This window comes from Procambarus clarkii, chromosome 79, assembly GCF_040958095.1.
Source record: "Procambarus clarkii isolate CNS0578487 chromosome 79, FALCON_Pclarkii_2.0, whole genome shotgun sequence".
Lineage (NCBI taxonomy): Eukaryota > Metazoa > Arthropoda > Malacostraca > Decapoda > Cambaridae > Procambarus > Procambarus clarkii.
In genome coordinates, this window is record NC_091228.1 from 4,362,915 (window position 1) to 4,381,454 (window position 18,540).

Here is an 18,540-nt window from a genome sequence, read left to right on the forward strand (position 1 = left end):
GTAAGTCGACCCACTGGCCTGGAACACCTGAAGACGTAGGCCTGTCGTTTGGCCTTGATTTTGGAATGTTTGTTTATTTTCCAGGCCATCTGGTGGTCTGTTTTCATGCTTGTTGGGTATCGGTTTGTGGCTTCATTAACTTGGATGGTTTCCTCAGTTCTCTGGACTCTAACTTTTTGAGATTCACCTGAGTGTTTGCTTAACTCCTGGAACCTACTGAAATCATGAGCATTCAGTGGAATACGGAGAAAAAGTTTAGATACAGGGGAGATTTCAGAGGCACTTAAATTAGCAGATACAACCTCACTCCACAAAGGGGCTTGCAAAACATTGGCCAAAAACTTTAGTATAGACCTGTTGCACTAATGTTACACATTATACAGACTTTTGAGAGGGTGATTAGGAGTCAAATCTTTAGTTTTATGGAGAAAAAATAACACTTAACCTAGGTGAACTTGGATTTAGAGATAGAAGATCGTGCCTTTTGTAGTTACTCTACCACTATGATGCATTTGGTAGATGTGAATATTGATAACATATAAAATGTCCAAAGGAATAACAGGCAAAGTGGAACAATAGATGCCCAAATTTCCTGACAGAGGTCACGTAGAGTAACAGTCAACCAAACAAATTCAAACCCAGGGACAGTGAAAAGCTCTGTACTGCTACTCTTCCTAATTCTTATATTACATTCAAATATAAATCACCTTCGTAGCATCAACCAGGAAGATGATTGGATGGATTATGAGAACCTTCATATACAGGGATGCCACCACAATGCTCCATATTTTAAAAACACTTGTACTTCCTGTCTTGAATGCTGCTCGGTACGTGTGTCTCCTTTCAAGGCAGGAGAGATTTCTGAAGGAAAAGGAACAGAGAACACACACTGGTCTTCATGCATAGACAATAAAACACCTTAATCCTGAGACACACTCGCAACACTCAAAATTAACTGTCTGGAAAAGAGAAAAGAAAGGTATCATGTAATAGATTCATGAAAAATGCTCAAAGGTCAGGTTCAAAATATGCATAATAAAATAATGTGAGTGAGAGATATGTTGCAAAATGCATAATAGATCCATTGAAGAGTAGAGGTGCCATAGACACAACTCTGAAAATTCTATGAGTATCTTAGGCCTGTGACTATTCAACCACCTTCCACCAAGTATATGAAATAATACTTACAAAAGTGGATGATTTAAGAGGAACTGATGTGACTGGAACAAATTCTTGCAAAAAGTGCTAGATCAGCCAGGATGTAGCGGATATGTGGGCCTACGGGCTATTACAAATATCAGCTTATTGGAGCAAGTAATCACCAACAGGCCTGGTTTCAAGCCAGACTTTGGGAGTTAAAAACTATTGGAACTGACTACGGCCAAATTACAGGTACAGTACAGGTAAACACTATGATATAGAAAATTTGTTCACTATTTTTTTCCAATTCTCTTCATGTAGTTTTTCTGTCACATACAGTCTATTATTTTGCAATTTTTGTTTTTCATATGGGGGCAGTTGCCAAAAAATGTAGCCACAGTATACGTGTTAAACGTATATTTCTCGGCAGTTAATATTTGTATGCGGTAAGTACTGTATACAAGTTATACTCTTGCATGGTACTGATTGTGTGTGTGTGTGGGGGGTGCATATACAGTAGTTGTACAGTCTTTGTATGTTTTAATGTCATGTTCCTCATGTCTTCTTAACTTGCTTGCAGGAAATGTTGTACTTGTGTTTTGTGTGTGCATTTACTAGTGGTGCATTTAATTGTGCATTTTATGTTTGTGATGTGTGCTAACTATTAATCAGAAATTAGCAGAGGCTGTATAATGCACAATGACACATTTGATAGCTGATTCATGGTTGTCTTGAAAATGCATATTGCAAGATTTGTTAAGATTTTTAGGACATTTAGGCATCTTCACTAACTATTCAGCATTAATATAATACTATATGCTGGGGTTTAGTGAGGAGATTCATGCAAACTTTATTCCAGCCCTGTGGATAATGGTGCACGGATCGGTGCAGCACCACTACTCTTACGTTTCTGGTTGTCTGACGAGAATTTTTTTTTTGTAGTAAATAATCTTTTTATATTTTCAGGGTATGCATTTCCCTTGTATTTTTACATTGTGACCCTCTTTATATCATGTATGGACAAATATAATTCTGTATGTAAATACTGTACAGTATATAATATACACACACTAATTATATACTAGTGGTATAAAATTATATAGTTACTTGCAAACACATGTTTCACACCCATAACCATTGCCAGGGTACAGGTTAGGTACAGGTACAGGTCAACCTGAGCTGCCATGAAACAAAAGCAATGGATAATCTTTTTAGAGCAGATTTAATCCTGTTATCTGGATGGCTTAGGGCATCAGTTCTTATTTATTTATTCACAACTCATGCTTAGGCACTTTGGTGCAATATATACTTCAGTTTTGTAATGTTGAATAGTATCCAAGAGGTACTGTTTCTAGAACGTGTCCTAGAATTACGTTCCAATTACATTCTCTGGCTTAGTCTTCTAAGTCAGCACCAGTCTGTCTGAGCCATTGCACCACACAAGTGGACAGTCTTACTGTGTAATATACAGTATACTGTTTAATGAAATAAAGGAGTAATGGATGGATTTGAACCTAGTACCATTGGGCTCGATCCCTTACACTAGCGATCGCAGGTCAATAATTTGATCCATAGCACGAGAACGTCAAGCCTCATTGTTCAAACCCCAGTCATTGATACCAATAATTATAGTTAACATTTTCTGAACAGTTCTGATACTGAATTCCTTTATCTACTTTTTGTATTCTTGGTGCAACTAGATTCCCTGCAAATGTTACATGAAGTAGAGTATGGGGAGGTGAAGGAGTGGTCTGAGTTGTACTGGCCAGCTGGAAAAAATGAAGTGGTGACGGTTCATCCTTATACGTGTGAAGAATCTTATCACTGGGCTCCACAGACTTGCACATTTACCGAAGGGGTTATGGGTACTACAGATAAAATTTTGGCTTGTCATGGATTGTGTTTTGTTTTTCTTAAGTTAGGTGTTTCTGCTTTTTCTTGATTGCAAATAACTGTACAAAAATTATTGTACATGTACAATATTTTATTTTACTAAAAGATTCTCAAGTATTATACATAACTCTACTTTAGTTTTATTACTTATAATTATGTACTGAATTGTATTTTAACATTTAAACTACCTTGTACAAAAGGAGTATTTGGCCTCAAAAGAGGAAAATTAACATAATTATGAAGCATAAATGATTAAGAGTATTATAGATATTACAGTACTTTACCCGTGGTAAACTTGAGAACATAGTTAGACAAGATTGCTGGTAAAGTTAATATAGTACAGTATTGTGTACTTTTTTAAAATTAACCTTTGGTATAAAATTGGCATAATGAATGTAATACAGTTGGCTATAAGTAATTAAGAACTTGTATATTTTTGATCTAGAGTAGTGCGTGCAGTAATACAAGTACCCATGTTGCAGGTGATGAGTCACACTAACGTGGCTAAAGTATGTTGACCAGACCACACACTAGAAGGTGAAGGGACGACGACGTTTTGGTCCTTCCTGGACCATTCTCAAGTCGATTCTCACAATCGACTTGAGAATGGTCCAGGGCGGACTGAAACATTGTCGTCCCTTCACCTTCTAGTGTGTGGTCTGGTCTACCCATGTTGCCTTCGTGAATGTATAGTAATAATGGAGGATTCAGGAATGCCACTTGGAGAAAATCAAATGAAGCATGATTATTTAATAATAATCATGCTTGTCCTTTGATGAACAATTAATTGATTGATCTTTTGAGTTGTGTGTTAGTCATAGATAATAATGATTTAGCTTTTGTGTGTGAATTCTTGAGGTAACTGAATGGTACTATCTTACCTCTTGCTAAGACAATTGTGGTACTATATTTATAATGGTAAAATTTGGGATGTATGAGAATATTTGATTGATCTTTTAATGTAAAACTAATTGTGGCATTAAAGACGTACTCAAACTTAATACAAATATTTAACTGATATTATAATAGCTTCATGTTTCATTGTAACTTGAACTGTACAGTTCAGAAACGGCACTCAATACACCCCTCACTCATAGCCTTAGTATATGCAATCATAAATCATTGTTGAATTGTAGATTTGTTATACATTCCTAATTTTGTTGATAGTCTCAAGAGAAGTACAGCTGTTGTAATGTCATTAATTCCTCAATATTACAACAGTGCAGCAGCAGCCAACCCGGCGTGTCGGTAGCATAGCCGACTATGATCCTGTGAATGAGCAGTACGGTTCCATCAGCCAGGGAAATGCCAATCCAGCAGGTGGGGGCTTTCGACAAGAGACAACGTATCAGGTATGTTATCACATGATGGGCTTTGTCATCACATATCAGAGGTTATCGCATGATGAGCTGCTACTACTGGTCCTCAGAGCAGAGAGATATATAACGTAAAATATACAGTAATTAATATCATACTCATTCTGCAGCTACTTTTTATGCCTGATGAGGATTGGGCCCTGGTAGCCCAACCAAATATTCTATGAAGCCTGTTTCATTCCTTGTGTCAAGCCTTTTGTGACTAGTGGTGTAATTCCCAAGTGTAGCTACAGGTTGAGACCAACGCTAGTGGTGTCTCGTCTTTCCAGTACTCTGTTACATGGCACTTTGAAACTGCTAATGGTTTTGCCATCGGCTGCCTTCTCACTTCACTTGTTCCAACCATCTACGACTCTGCAAAAGAGAGCTTTCTAATATTTTTAGCACCTTTGTTGCCTTAGCTTGAATCTGTGGTCTCTTGTTCTTGAAGTTGCAAGTTTCAAGAATTTCTGTTTGTCAATTCCTTTTACTATTTTGCATGTAGTGATTGTATTACCTCTCTTCTTCTAACTTTAGCATTTTTTAATTCCTGTTGCCTGTCCTCGTAACTTGTTTTTTGTTTTGTTTTTTGTTCTGGAAACCATTTCATAGTATACCTTTGAACCTTTTTCAATTTATTGATTTGCTTCTTGAGATATGGGCACTATACAACTGTTGCACATTCAAGTTTTGGTCACATAAAATTAACGAACAGGTTCTTCAATAATTTGCCATTTAAAAGAAATTTTGAAGTTGGAAAGTGTAGCATATGCACAGTTTCTTTTCTTTTCAAGTGGTCCTCTAGTGACAGTCTACATTCCAGAACCACCCCTAGATCTCTTTCTTTGTCAGAGTATTTTAATGCCTTTCCACATTTTTTTTTAGGATGTGTGTGGCCTGTTTTCTTCTATTCCACATTTCATAGCAAGGCATTTATTCAAATTGAATTCCATTTACCAAGTGTTGCTCCATACACTTATTTTGTCCAAGGCATTTTGAAGCATGTGTGTGTGGCGTGTTTTGCCTGTTACAACACAATGCATATTTCCTGTGACACATTTTGTATCCATTTTTCTCTGGGTATAACAAATTCTTTGACTTTTGCATAGCTGTTTTCTTGGTTCCTTCAATTTCTATTGTGGCCAATAGAAGTGGCCAATTTCTATTGTGGCCAATGTTCCTTCAATTTCTTCTACTTCCGTACCTTTCACATGAAAATCTGGTTGGCCCAGCAGGGAGTGCACTGGCTCTCAGCTGCTACCTTCGTGCCAGTGATTCTGCCTTGGTGGATGCTTTGTGGGTTAATCTAGTTTCCTTGGTCCCCGTTTTAAGCACGTGTTTCTCAGGTCCTCTGTAGTGTCATTAACCCTTGGACAGCGGCTATTTAAAAATGTACATTCCTGCCTATGCGCAAAAAGTGAAAAAAAAAAATCTGGCATCTGTCAATACGTGATGCCAACTTTGCTGAGGATATTCGAGACACGACTCCTGTGTTATCCTCGGATGTTTCACCGATTGTTTATCACTTGTTTCTCTTTATTTACAAAGAGTATGATTGTTGAATAACTTGATAATTCACATAATACATGATAATGTTTCAATTAATTATTGGTTTACCTAGTAAACCTCAGTACATTATTAAAGTAGTGAGAACCATCTGAACTTAATATACAGTGGTGTTGGGCTCTGGGTGATGACATATGGCCTAATTGGCACCATATGGGTGAGAGTATAGATTAAAACAAAGGTATGAGCTTGAGCTACCTCATCCCTATGAGTGTATTTTACCTCGATAAACTTGTTTCAATTTCAGTTTCAAGGTGTAAGTCACCAATGTGCCAGCCACAGATGTACTAGGCAGGCTCCTAGTACATGTAATGCATGATAATGGCTCAGTTGATGATTGGTTTACCTGTACAGTATACCTCATTATAACCATATGCAGTTGTGAAAAAACCATATGAACATCATTGGTATACATATAGAATTATGACGTAATTTATATACAGCGATGATGACCATATTCACCTAGTAACATTCATGACGATAAACACATTAACAGAGTAACGTAACCATGAAATGGTAGCAGGAATTTATTCATGGGTCAAGATAAACTCCATTACAGTACTTTCACAGAGAGTTATTATATCTTATTTGCATCATACAGTACATGTACAACCCAGACAATAATTGTCTTAAGTTATCATATGACAATAACAGCATTACCCCATGAACATATGATGATAATCACTGTCTAAAGGTCAAGTCCAGTCAACCTGCAGTCTACCCTCATGCCCATGCTGTTCATAAGTGTGCTACTCTCATGGCAGTTTTCACTACCATGCCCTGGGCTGACATTCAGGCGCAGGGATTTTGGTGGTGCAACAGGGTCCAGGTGGCCCAGTATTTAGTTAATGTTCCTAGGCCACTTCATTTCTGTGTCTTTTGGGTCGAATCTCTTGGCTTAGTGTCAAGACCTTCATCTTGACTGCCTGCAGTTTCTCCTCCTCCCTGGGGAGTCCCTCCATTTCCCCTCAGTGGGTTTTCCCCCAAAACCAGCCTTAAATGTAATGAAACACCTCTTTCAGGGTGTGCTGCTTGATTCCCTCTCTCCCTCCCTCCCTTCCAGGTTGTCGGTTGGTGGGTTTGTACATTTACTCCAGAACTGGTATGGAAAACCAGAAGGGACCCGGAGTTCTGGAGCTCCAGAGCACCCACCCTTCCTAACTGCTAGCTCATGCTTGTTTGGAGTCAATCATTTGTTTACATTCTTTTGCAAGTTTGGCAGTCTTGAGGCATCGGTGTCTTTGAATCCAGCAGTAGCCTATATTGGTTCATTTTCTCTGTGGGATGGCAGAATGACGCCTGCTCTCTGTATCTCTGTGAGGAGGCTAGGTTCTGGCTCTGGTCCCCAGTAGGCCAAACAGAACTCCATGGCTGATGTGACCTAGTACTTTGACCTTGAGATGGCTCATCCAGAAAGATGCACTTCACTACATTCAATACTTTTGTTAATATTATTTGATAAAGTTTATGCATTGTACAAAAGTTTACAATTAGATTAGGTCAACTGCCAGCACAACTATTTCTCGAGGGCCAGGCTTGGCTGTGGCTTAGGCAAACAATCCTCATTGGCACAAACATTCCTCAGAATAATTTGCACCAAACACGAACTGTTTTGACCATCCAGGAATCTAATTGAGAGGGTTTCATTAGAGTGAGGATCTACTGTACTTTTAAGTCTATTTTTCTTCTGCAGAATTTTACTTTCCCTTCATTTCATGAAACCATCCTATATTGTATCAAAAAATTTCAGGTTCAGCGGACAAACCTTTATGATCAGCAACCTCCACCTGTGCAGATGAATTCCAACCCATCAGCTCATCATAAGGTTAATGCTCCACCTACACAGCTTGGGGTGAGTCCCACTTTGATGAAATTCTTTCTGTAGATTCATAATAATAATAATGTTTATTCAGATAACAGTACATACATTCAAAATGAGTTACAAACAGAATGTTGGATTTCAGGCGGGTTTCCCCTCTGTTTCTGGTGCCGAAATTGGACTGTACAGATCTGAGGTTCATTTTGGACTTGTCCCATCTGAACCGCTGGATTCCTTGCCCCTCCTTTTGGATTTCCATTCCGTCTCAGGTCCGGCTTCAGTTAGAGCCAGGGGCCTGGATGGTGTCCCTGGAGCTCAAGAACACGTATTGGCATGTTACTCTTCACCCGGGGTTCAGGGACTGATTAGGTTTCGTGGTGGGTTCCTGGGGCTTCGGGGGGAAGTCAGAGTTGGGCCTTGGGTCCCAGCTGCCCTTTCTGTGGGCCTTCTTGTTCCAGTGGGGTGGGATTTTCTTATTCCTGCTCGGTAAGAGTTTGATTTGGGTGCCTTTGAATGCCTTTGGGTTCTTTGGTTTCATCCTTCCAGAGGTTTCCTGCCTTTCGATTGCCCTCAGTGGCAGCTCAGGAGGCCATTTGTATGCACCTTCTGCACGATCCCGAGTCTGCCTCTGTGATAGACCTGCCCTCTTTTGAGTTAAATTCTAATATTTTTGTGGTGTATTTTGAGGTTCTGGTGTTGTCCAGGCTTGTAAACTGTTCTATGTTTACCCTTGGGGCTTGAGAGATCTCTCTCCACAATACAGGAGACACCTCCCACATGCTGAATGGCAGGAAGTGTCTCCTGTTTACTGGGTGTTCTGAGGGGCTCTTTGGAGCCTCTCAATCCCTGCCTCTTTACTCCTGCTCTCTTCCCTCATCTAGTCTTGTGCAGCTGCATGCTCAAGTCTCTCAGTTGTTGGCTACATTGCTTGCAGGTGACCTTCGTGCCCACTTGCACTTTAGCTCCATCGTGTGCTTCTTGAGCTGCCTGGAGCTTCCTTCCTATTGGCAGATTGGCTGCATTCAGAATACTGGCTGGTGGGGTTCACGTCTGCTCTTATGCAGGTCGCCCTTTTGGTGGGGGTTAACACTCGGTTTGCTGATGGTTTATCGCATGATTTGTTGGTTTTCAGGTTATTTCTTGTGGCCTGCAGTGGAGTTGGCCAGTCATGCTTCCTTCGGGGGGCTTGGGGCTTTCGGGGTGGACCTCCTTTCCTTGGCTTCATCAGGTCATCTTGGGGTTGGTGACTTTAGGCATGATCAAAACAACTGCATCTCTTTGAGGTTTTTTTTTCCTGCCTGTTTCTCGTCCCACAACAGGGGACTCTGGATTTCTGGTTCATCCTCGGCTTGTCTGGGTTGAACCTGTTCATTCTTTGCCCCTCGTTTTGGATGACCACGTTATCCCAGGTCTATCTCTAGCCAGGTGCTTTGATGATCCGTGGACCTCCAGGATGTGTCTTATTGGGTCCCTATCCATCTGAGGTTCAGGGCTTATTTGAGCTTTCTTGTGGGATGTACAGGGGAATAACAGCTAAAAGGATAATATTAGTTTCAGTTGTTTATTCCTTTTTCCAATGCTGTTATCGTGCTATGTATGACTATGAGGCGGCTGACACAGCCTTTCCACTTTCAGGTTCTGCCAATTGGGCTCTCTCTGGCTCCTTGCATTTTTACACGTTTGTCTCAGGTCATGGTGACCCATTTTCGATGCTGGGTGTCAAGTGTTGGCCTACCTCAATAAGTGACTGGTGTGGGCTCCCAGCCAGCTCTCCTGTCTGCTAGTCGGGGTTTTGGTTCTTCCCTAGCTCGCCGGGTTCAGTTTCTTGGCGAGCTGGCAGGAGTCCCAGTTGGTTTTGTTCCTGCTTTGGACTTGATTGAGCCTTGTTTGGAACCCTTGGTCTGTGTCACTTTCCTTGCTTTCAGCGGCCTTGCTCCAGCTGTGGTGCCATCATCGTTTTGTGTTGAGAGGGCACTAGATGGCTAAGTGGTTGGTCAATTGGTTGTCCAGAAGCTTGAACTTTGCCATTTTTGTTTATCTTCTGTTCAGGGTTTGGCTTTGGGGGCTGTTCTAGTTTCTGAGGGGCAGACCCTTTCTCCATTCTAGTGATTGCTGGGATGGACTCCAGGGGTCCTGCCCCAGCTGCTATATTGCCGACTTCCTTTTCGTTTTTTTCGGGGTTCAGTTCCCTGGTGCCTTCCTCCACCCTCACTCATTTTCACAGATCCCTTGGCTCTCGGATGAGACTTTGTGACCAGCGCTTAATAGTCCTGCCTGGGTCGTAGATCTGTAACCGTACGTCAGGCACGTATTACATTTCAGGAGTTTGCGGCTATGTAGCAGGGGCTGCAGAGAGCTCTGATTCCTCCGAACTTTGTGATCCGGCTCTATTCAAGCTGTTCCCCCATCATTCTTTGTCTCAACCAGGAGGTTCTCTTCAGTCCATGTTTCTTTGAATCTGGTCTCTTTGAATAGCTCAGTCTCTTCAAGTAGCTCATTTTATAAATTACAATAACAAAATACAGTATCTGGAAAATGGCAATTTTTCAGAAATTTTGATTTCATGTGATTTTGAACTGAAACCATAATGATATATGACCTGGATTTTGTTGAGTTCATTGTACAATTATTGTTATCATTATGCACTACTGTATAGTACTGCATATTTGGAGCCGAGATATGCATTATGGACAAATGTGTGCAATCAATGACGTATTGTAAACAATTAAAAATTAGCTCGTAAGATACACAGCGTACAAGGGGAATAACAGCTAAAAGGATAATGCTAGTTTCAGTTGTTGACCAGACCACACACTAGAAGTTGAAGGGACGACGACGTTTCGGTCCATCCTGGACCATTCTCAAGTCGATGTGTGCAATCTGTAACCGTACAGATTACAACCTAATCGACTTGAGAATGGTCCAGGACGGACCGAAACGTTGTCGTCCCTTCAACTTCTAGTTTGTTGTTTATTCCGTTTTCCAGCGCTGTTATCGTGCTATGTACGACTATGAGGCGGCCGACACCGATGAAGTGAGCTTCAGAGACGGAGACCTCATAATCAACTGCACGGCCATTGATGAAGGCTGGATGACTGGCACCATCCAGCGAACTGGAGTTACAGGCATGCTGCCTGCAAACTACGTGGAGCGAGTTAGCTGAATTTCTACACCGTGCAACAAGTTCTTTAGGGGTCTTCTTTAAGGACTTTTTTTTTTTTTTTTTGTCTTTTAAGGTATTTTAAGTGATAAATTTCTTTTGCATTATTCACTGTTACTGTGAGGTTTGTCAATTTATTTTTTGTGATTAATTGGTTACATTGAGATTTTATTTATATATATACAGTGTGTATATATATATATATATATATATATATATATATATATATATATATATATATATATATATATATATATATGTATATATATATATATATATATAATATATATAATGTACCTAATAGCCAAATACACTACTTGGCCTAGTATGCAAGGCCCAATTTGCCTAACAGGCAGTGAGATTTTCATTTTTTTTTTTTTTAACTTGTATACAATTATGCTATTTGCATTAATATTATATTACGAACATGAATTACTGACTTAGTTATGTTAGTTTTGGTTAGGTTAGGTTAGTTGTTAGGTTTGGGCATATTTATATGTTAGTTAGCTGTAACTCAAATTAACAAAAAATCATATATATAATATAGTGGAGAGCGTTATCATATCATTAGAAAAAACTTAGAAAACTATATAACTACAGGAAAAAGTGGCTCATTGGGCAAATCCGGCTTTACCTAGTAGGCCAAGTAGGGCATTCTGGGTATTAGGCGCAAAACACATACACACACACATACATATACATACATGTATGTATGTCATTCATGTCATCCTTCTGAAGATGTATTATTAATACGAAAGTACTTAAGGAAATTCCTGTATTAATCCTTCCTTTGTGGTCTAACACTGTCATATTGTTCATATTGATGATATTGTTAATTTCTTCGTGATTTGTATGTATGTACACACATATATATGTCATGCCTAATAGCCAGAACCACACTACTTGACTTAATATGCAAGGTCTGATTTACCTAACAAACCGAATGATTTTGGTTATTTTCAAATATTTCTTTCCAAATTGGTTCATTTCTAACCATAAGAATGTATTAGGAACGTAAATTACTGACTTTGTTATGTTGAGATAGGTTTGGATAGGTAAGGTGAGGTTAGGTAGGTAAAGTTAGGTTTGATCAAATTTCTATGTTAGTTTTGACTCGACATCACATTTCAATCATATATAATACAATGAAAACTTTATCATTTCATAAGAAAGTTTCTTGAAAAAATTTAATATTTCACAAAAATTTATGTATTAGGTAACTCTGGCAATTGGGTATATTATGTATGTATATATATATATATATATATATATATATATATATATATATATATATATAATATATATATATATATATATATATATATATATATATATATATATATATATATATATATATATATATATATATATATATATATATATATATATATATATATATATATATATATATATATATATATATATATATATATATATATATATATATAAATAAATAATGTCGTACCTAGTAGCCAGCACGCACTTCTCAGCCTACTATGCAAGGACCGATTTGCCTAATAGGCCAAGTTTTCCTGAATTAATATATTTTCTCTAATTTTTTTCTTATGAAATGATAAAGCTACCCATTTCATTTTGAATGAGGTCAATTTTTTTTTATTGGAGTTAAAATTAAAGTAGATATATGACCGAACCTAACCAACCCTACCTAACCTAACCTAACCTATCTTTATAGGTTAGGTTAGGTTAGGTAGCCGAAAAAGTTAGGTTAGGTTAGGTTAGGTAGGTTAGGTAGTCGAAAAACAATTAATTCATGAAAACTTGGCTAATTAGGCAAATCGGGTCTTGCATAGTAGGCAGAGAAGTGCGTTCTGGCTACTAGGTACGACATATATATATATATATATATATATATATATATATATATATATATATATATATATATATATATATATAATATATAATATATATATAATATAAAATGATTGAAGACCCTCATTTGTGTGTAATAAGATTCAGCAAAAGAAATCATTTATCAAACTACAGCTAAAACATATATTTTGCTTATTTTATATTCAAAATTTGTAACTGTACATATATAAAGCCTATGATTTGTATGCAGAGTGCTGTAAGGCTCTTGTGAAAGTGTTTCCCGGTTTTACTGGGGAAGTCCTTTTGCGATGGCACAGTTGAAACGCCTGTCTGGAATCACACTAGTTTATGTTGTGTAGGTCATACTTCATTTTCTTTACCAAAGCTTGTGGATGCAGTTATTAAAACCAACAACGAAGCATTTAAATATATTAATATCTTGGAAATTGGGTGATATGTATTGAACACTTAAGTGGCCTTACTGTAGCCTTATAAATACTTTAATTTTACTAATATTTCTTAGAACCTTTCAGGAAATTTGAGCAAGTTCAACTGGGTAATGCTAGTTTTGATCTATAAGCTGAAGTGTATACTGTACAGTACTTTCTTAAATTTGTATAATTAGTATAAAAATTGGAAAGTGCTACATTATTATTAAATAATGTAGATTCTGTTCCTCTAAGGCCTGTAATAAGAGAATTAGTGTATAACAGTAATTGAAACATGGAAATTTGTCAAGAGGCTTCAAGAAATTAATGAATTTTTAAATACTAATAGTAATAAAAGCTTTTAACCATGACTTGATAGCACGCAAACCTGTGCCAAGAATATATTAGACTAAGCATCTTTAATCTTTGTTTTCTTCAATGCTTACTACTGTTACAGGGTTTGTTGTACAAACTGTGTAGTCTTTAAACAAATCTATAAATACATTTTTGGATTCTACCCAATTTAGTTGGGAGAAGAGTATGCTGGTTAACTAATTTTTGTTATGAACTTGTCCTTAAAAATGGAAAGAGGCTTGTGATTATACAGTTGTCATACATGTTTTATGGCAGTACTGTAGTTTAGGTCACATGCAGTACTGTAGTTTAGGTCACATGCAGTAAATTCAGTTAATGTGCCCTTGTGTAATGGCTACTACCTTGGTGCTGTTGACTGGGTTCACTGTGGCAATAATGTACATTGTTACAAAGTTGTGCTTGATAACAGTAGCCACTCGGTGTAGTGGTTTCTTAGTGTCTTTTAAAATATTTGTATTGAAGGCAATGGCGGTGTGGGCGACATGTTCCTCTCTGGTTAATGTTACTTTGATGAAAGTGCCAATTATATTCTGCCATCTTGTCACATTTTTTTAGCATACTGTATTTATTGACCAAACCACACATTAGAAGATGAAAAGATGACAAAGTTTCAGTCCGTCCTTATTACTATTGACAGTACTATCGACTTGATAATGGTCCAGGACGGACCGAAATGTTGTCGTCGTGTCATCTTCTAGTGTGTGGTTTGGTCAACATTCTTCAGCCACGTTATTGTGACTCATCATTTGCATACTGTATTAGTTCTTTAGCAAATAGTACAGTATCATAATCTGTTAATACTTTAAAGTTCAATACATTTCTAATCTGCTGATTGATGATACCAGATGACTAGCATTAATCTACAAATATATATATACAGCATATATAATAATTATTGATTTACCAATATAATGTGTGTGTGTGTAAAATAGTTGTGCTTGTTGGTTGATTAATTGAAGTGGCTGACAAAGATATGGATTAATTTACATTATTGAATATAGAACTTGCCTTTAGATAAGAGTTTACTGCTCACATTGTTTATCTTCTACTTAAAGGGATCATAAGCAACTCATATGAGGTGTTTTGCTGTAAAAATATCATAGTTATGTTTTGTTTGGAGTATATATACAGCATTATGGTTTGAATGGTGGCACGAGCAAAATTATTCCTTTAAGCCAGTATTCTTTGATATACTTTATTCCTTTGCAAGTTGTCATTCTCATATATTTTCAGTTTGATAATAGGCTTTGATTGGCCATAGGCTTATATAGCAGTGAAATGCATCACATCTTTATATATTTTAAATTGGTTGTGAATGCTCTTTATTTCCTTCTCCAAGGCTATGGGTCCCCACAATTGCACAAAAGGTGGTACCCCATTTAAATTTATATTTTTTTAAATTTTGAGTGAGGTGCTTAAATAGTAAAGCCAAGTCTGCAGGATTTATCTATTTTTCTTTTCAAGTTTTGTTGCAAACAAGTTCCTCTGGTTGTATACTGCTTGTGGTTAAGCAAAACCTTTACATGTTTATAAAATAATCTAGAAATATAATTGTAAGTTTCAGGAATATTACGTCTGGATCTCTCTCCTTGTGTACTTAGAATGTCGCTAGTTATTACATTGACGGTGAGCCCAGTGCCTTTTAAATTAAGCCTATTTCCTAACCTTTTGCCCAGAGGGGTTGCCGCAACTGAAGTCAGTAGACACCTGCCTGTAAACTGCTGTACCTGTACTACGCAACTACACACACTGTATCAGTGACAGTTTTGTAATGTCACTGATTATTTCAAAGTTTGCACTTCTAATGCTGTTTTAATGATAAGTTTTAGTCTATCAAATTATATAGACAAAATTATCACTTTATGCAGTGCAGAATAGCATAATAAAAATGTTACCAAAATCTGAAATTTGTCCATAATAGGAATTTGTCTTGGTAATCTTTTATAATCTGCCTAACATTCTTATGAAACTGGTGTCAAATATTTTTTAAGTAATGGAACAAATTAATAAATGTGGTAGCCCATGACTGACAGTTTAATCTTTAACATGCATCATCTTGTCAAGCATTATAATGTAGACATTCCTTTAATCTTGGATTCAATAGTGTCATTTACTTGGATTAATAACCTCAAGTATAACGAGGATTGATAAAATGCTCAAATTTTAAAGATGGGCTAATGTATATCATTTAGTACCATTACTCCATACAGGGTATCTCACCTTAGCATTGAGAGGCATTAGCCCTATTCAACATGCTTTAGTTACTTGTCTTTGATGGAATCGTACCTTTTTTGATTAACACTATTGAAGGCAAGCGTATTTTTATACAGATACCTGTGTCAGTTGTTAACTGGCAAAATATGCTGGAGTAAGAAAGTTCTATTTTTTTCTTCTTGGCAGTAGTTACCAATACATGACTACTTCCCATGTATTGCATATTACAATACACACAGAAATCACAATAGCGTGATGCATCAAATGCATCGATGATTAAGGCAGTGTCTGGGATGCTCTCGGACGTAGGTTCGAACCCTCGTCACAGCCCTTGTGGATTTGTTCATTTGCATATTACAGATTTGAAGTGTGAATGATGGTGTTGTTGTTCATGATCATTCTCTGATAAGTAGTTGTTAAGACTAATAAAGGGAAGCTTGTGTGTGCCCTTGTAATGTTTCATGTGTATATTAACCATCAACCCACATTATCACCTGTTCCTGTGTGTACATGCTTCCGACTTGCAAAACTTGAAGAGGAGAGTACTTTAGCAAGTATTAGCATTCCTCCTTTGCAGAAAATGGACCTTATATTTGTGTTATATTTTTATACAACTTTTGTTTTTCTTTATGCTAATTATTGGTATTGTGATGCATTGACCCTTTTGCTGCAGGTCAAAAATACTTCAGCCTTTTCCAAGTCCTGCAATTTTTCAACAATTTAAAAACTATTTTAGGATTGTATAACATATAATAAATGCACAACAAATCTGTGTCAAAGTCACATACTGTAGCATAAATATATATCTACAAAAATGTTGACTTGGTGGTCAGTTGCCATCTTCTGGCGTGTTTTTTTCAATTTTTTGCATTTTAGGCAAGAATCCAAGCATGCACTTTCCTCTGCTTAAAAAAAGCTGCTGCTGGTGAAGAAATGTTCTTTGAAGTACTGCATTATGAATAATTACTACATATTTGAAGAGTTTTTACCGACATTAAATAATATAAATACAGTGAAATCTAAAGGTCAGGAAAACAAGAGGTTTCCAAGTGATCATTGCCCCAAATACACACAAATCTTGAGTACCTGTGACTGCACGTCGTAGCAAAAGGGTTAATGTTGTTGAGGGATAGGTTTGGGCAGGGTCTTTTTTATAACTGCTTTTAATTGTTGAAAAATTCAGGTGAGAACCACTCTGTTTTAACTTCTCAAATATAAAGCAATTTTTTCAGCATTTCACTTAAAATGCATGTGAAATTGTACAAAAAGAATAAGGTGGACTTGTCAGACCATGATCAAGTAGTATATTATGCTCTACTGTTAGGCAAGTACTCCCATAATGAAAGGTATATGCCAGTGTTCAGTGTGTAAACAGCCATAGATCCATTTGACATACTTTTAACACAATACATAATTCTTATGTAACTTTTGCATGAATCTAAAGAGGCTATAAAGACTTGTTAATTGCCACATATTTTTGTTAACATTGCCTTGCTGTTATATTAAAACTGATCTTTGTCATAGTCTTAGACTATTCCCTCACATCACAACAACTATGGTCTTTGGCTTTTCTTTTTTTTACTAAATGTTGACTTCTTAAAGGTCAGCATTTGTCCAAATCGACACTGCAATTTTGGCGTGCCGAATTTTTAACATATATGATTGGTTTTATAAAGCTGCCCTACCCACCACATCCACATTTATAGCAGCCTGTCGTTTTGTTAAGCTGCCTTGCGTAAAACACTCATGTTTATAGCTTCTGATAGTTTTCAATTAATTTATTATTTTTCTTGGGATTGGAGAAATGTAATAAAAAATGATACGTTTTTTTTTTTTGAGAGATGTAGTGAAAATTAATTACTGTAATTAAAGAACTGCATTTATGTCACCCCATCCTCCTGATTAGATAGTACTTTCTGTTACTATGTTGACCATCGTATATACATAGACGTAATGGACAATTAGGAGAATTTGGTAGACAGAGAGTCACAATAATGTGGCTGAAGATATGGTGACCAAATCACACATCAGAAGATGAAGAAACGACAGTGTTTCGATCCATTCTGAACCATTATCAAGTTGTGCGTGTCCAGAATGGACCGAAAATGTTGCGTTTTTTCATCTTCTGATGTTTGGTTTAGTCATCATAGAATTTGGTACTATTTACTTTATAGTCTAAAAAAATAAAGCTTAAAAACCAAATATTCCTAGGCTTAGCATAACACACACATGTACTATATTAGGCCTCAGGTAGCATGTATTAGGCCTAAGAAGGTTAGGTTATGTTAGTTTTTCTTGCAATATCAGTACAAAATCTTTTCTGGTTTGTCCAAATTCAGTAGTATGTATTTCTACTTTCTAATTGCCTTTTACGTCAATATGTATACACGCAGCCTGTTCTCCTAAGGTTTCCCCATGTCAAGAAATTGCTCTACTAAAGTGCCCTCTCCTAACTTACCAGAGAACCTTACAGTCTGTCAATTTTGTGAGCTGCTACTATTTCCTTGTACGACGATTTTTGGCCTTGGGTAGAGTATCTGCCAAAATGCGACGCTCTATTGGTAGGACGGGTTAATATACAATGGTACTCATCCTCTACCTGTTGACGATTTCAGGGATTGATGTTCCCTGCAGCCCAGTCTCTGACCAGATCTTTTGGTTGCTGGTTTGATCAGGCTGTTCAGTGCTGCTGCTCGCAGCTTGACACGAGAGTCGCAGTCAGTACTACCTAAACAGGAGGATGGACTGATTTATGTATAT

The 18,540-nt window shown here is 37.2% G+C and overlaps 1 protein-coding gene across 3 annotated transcripts in view; it reads left to right on the plus strand.

The window, feature by feature from the left end:
- Nucleotides 1-10,991, plus strand: part of Lasp (LIM and SH3 domain protein Lasp) — a 141,969-nt gene extending 130,978 nt beyond the window's left edge. For 2 of the 3 annotated variants that reach the window (XM_045752401.2, XM_069314459.1), the window contains 4 exons: nt 2,841-3,005; nt 4,255-4,385; nt 7,705-7,806; nt 10,760-10,991. In XM_045752401.2, coding sequence (XP_045608357.2) covers nt 2,841-3,005; nt 4,255-4,385; nt 7,705-7,806; nt 10,760-10,936 — 575 coding nt within the window. In that variant the 3' untranslated portion in view covers nt 10,937-10,991. The remainder of the gene's footprint in view (nt 1-2,840; nt 3,006-4,254; nt 4,386-7,704; nt 7,807-10,759) is intronic. The other variant, XM_045752402.2, reaches the window with a different exon arrangement.
- The last annotated feature ends 7,549 nt before the right edge of the window (nt 10,992-18,540 follow it).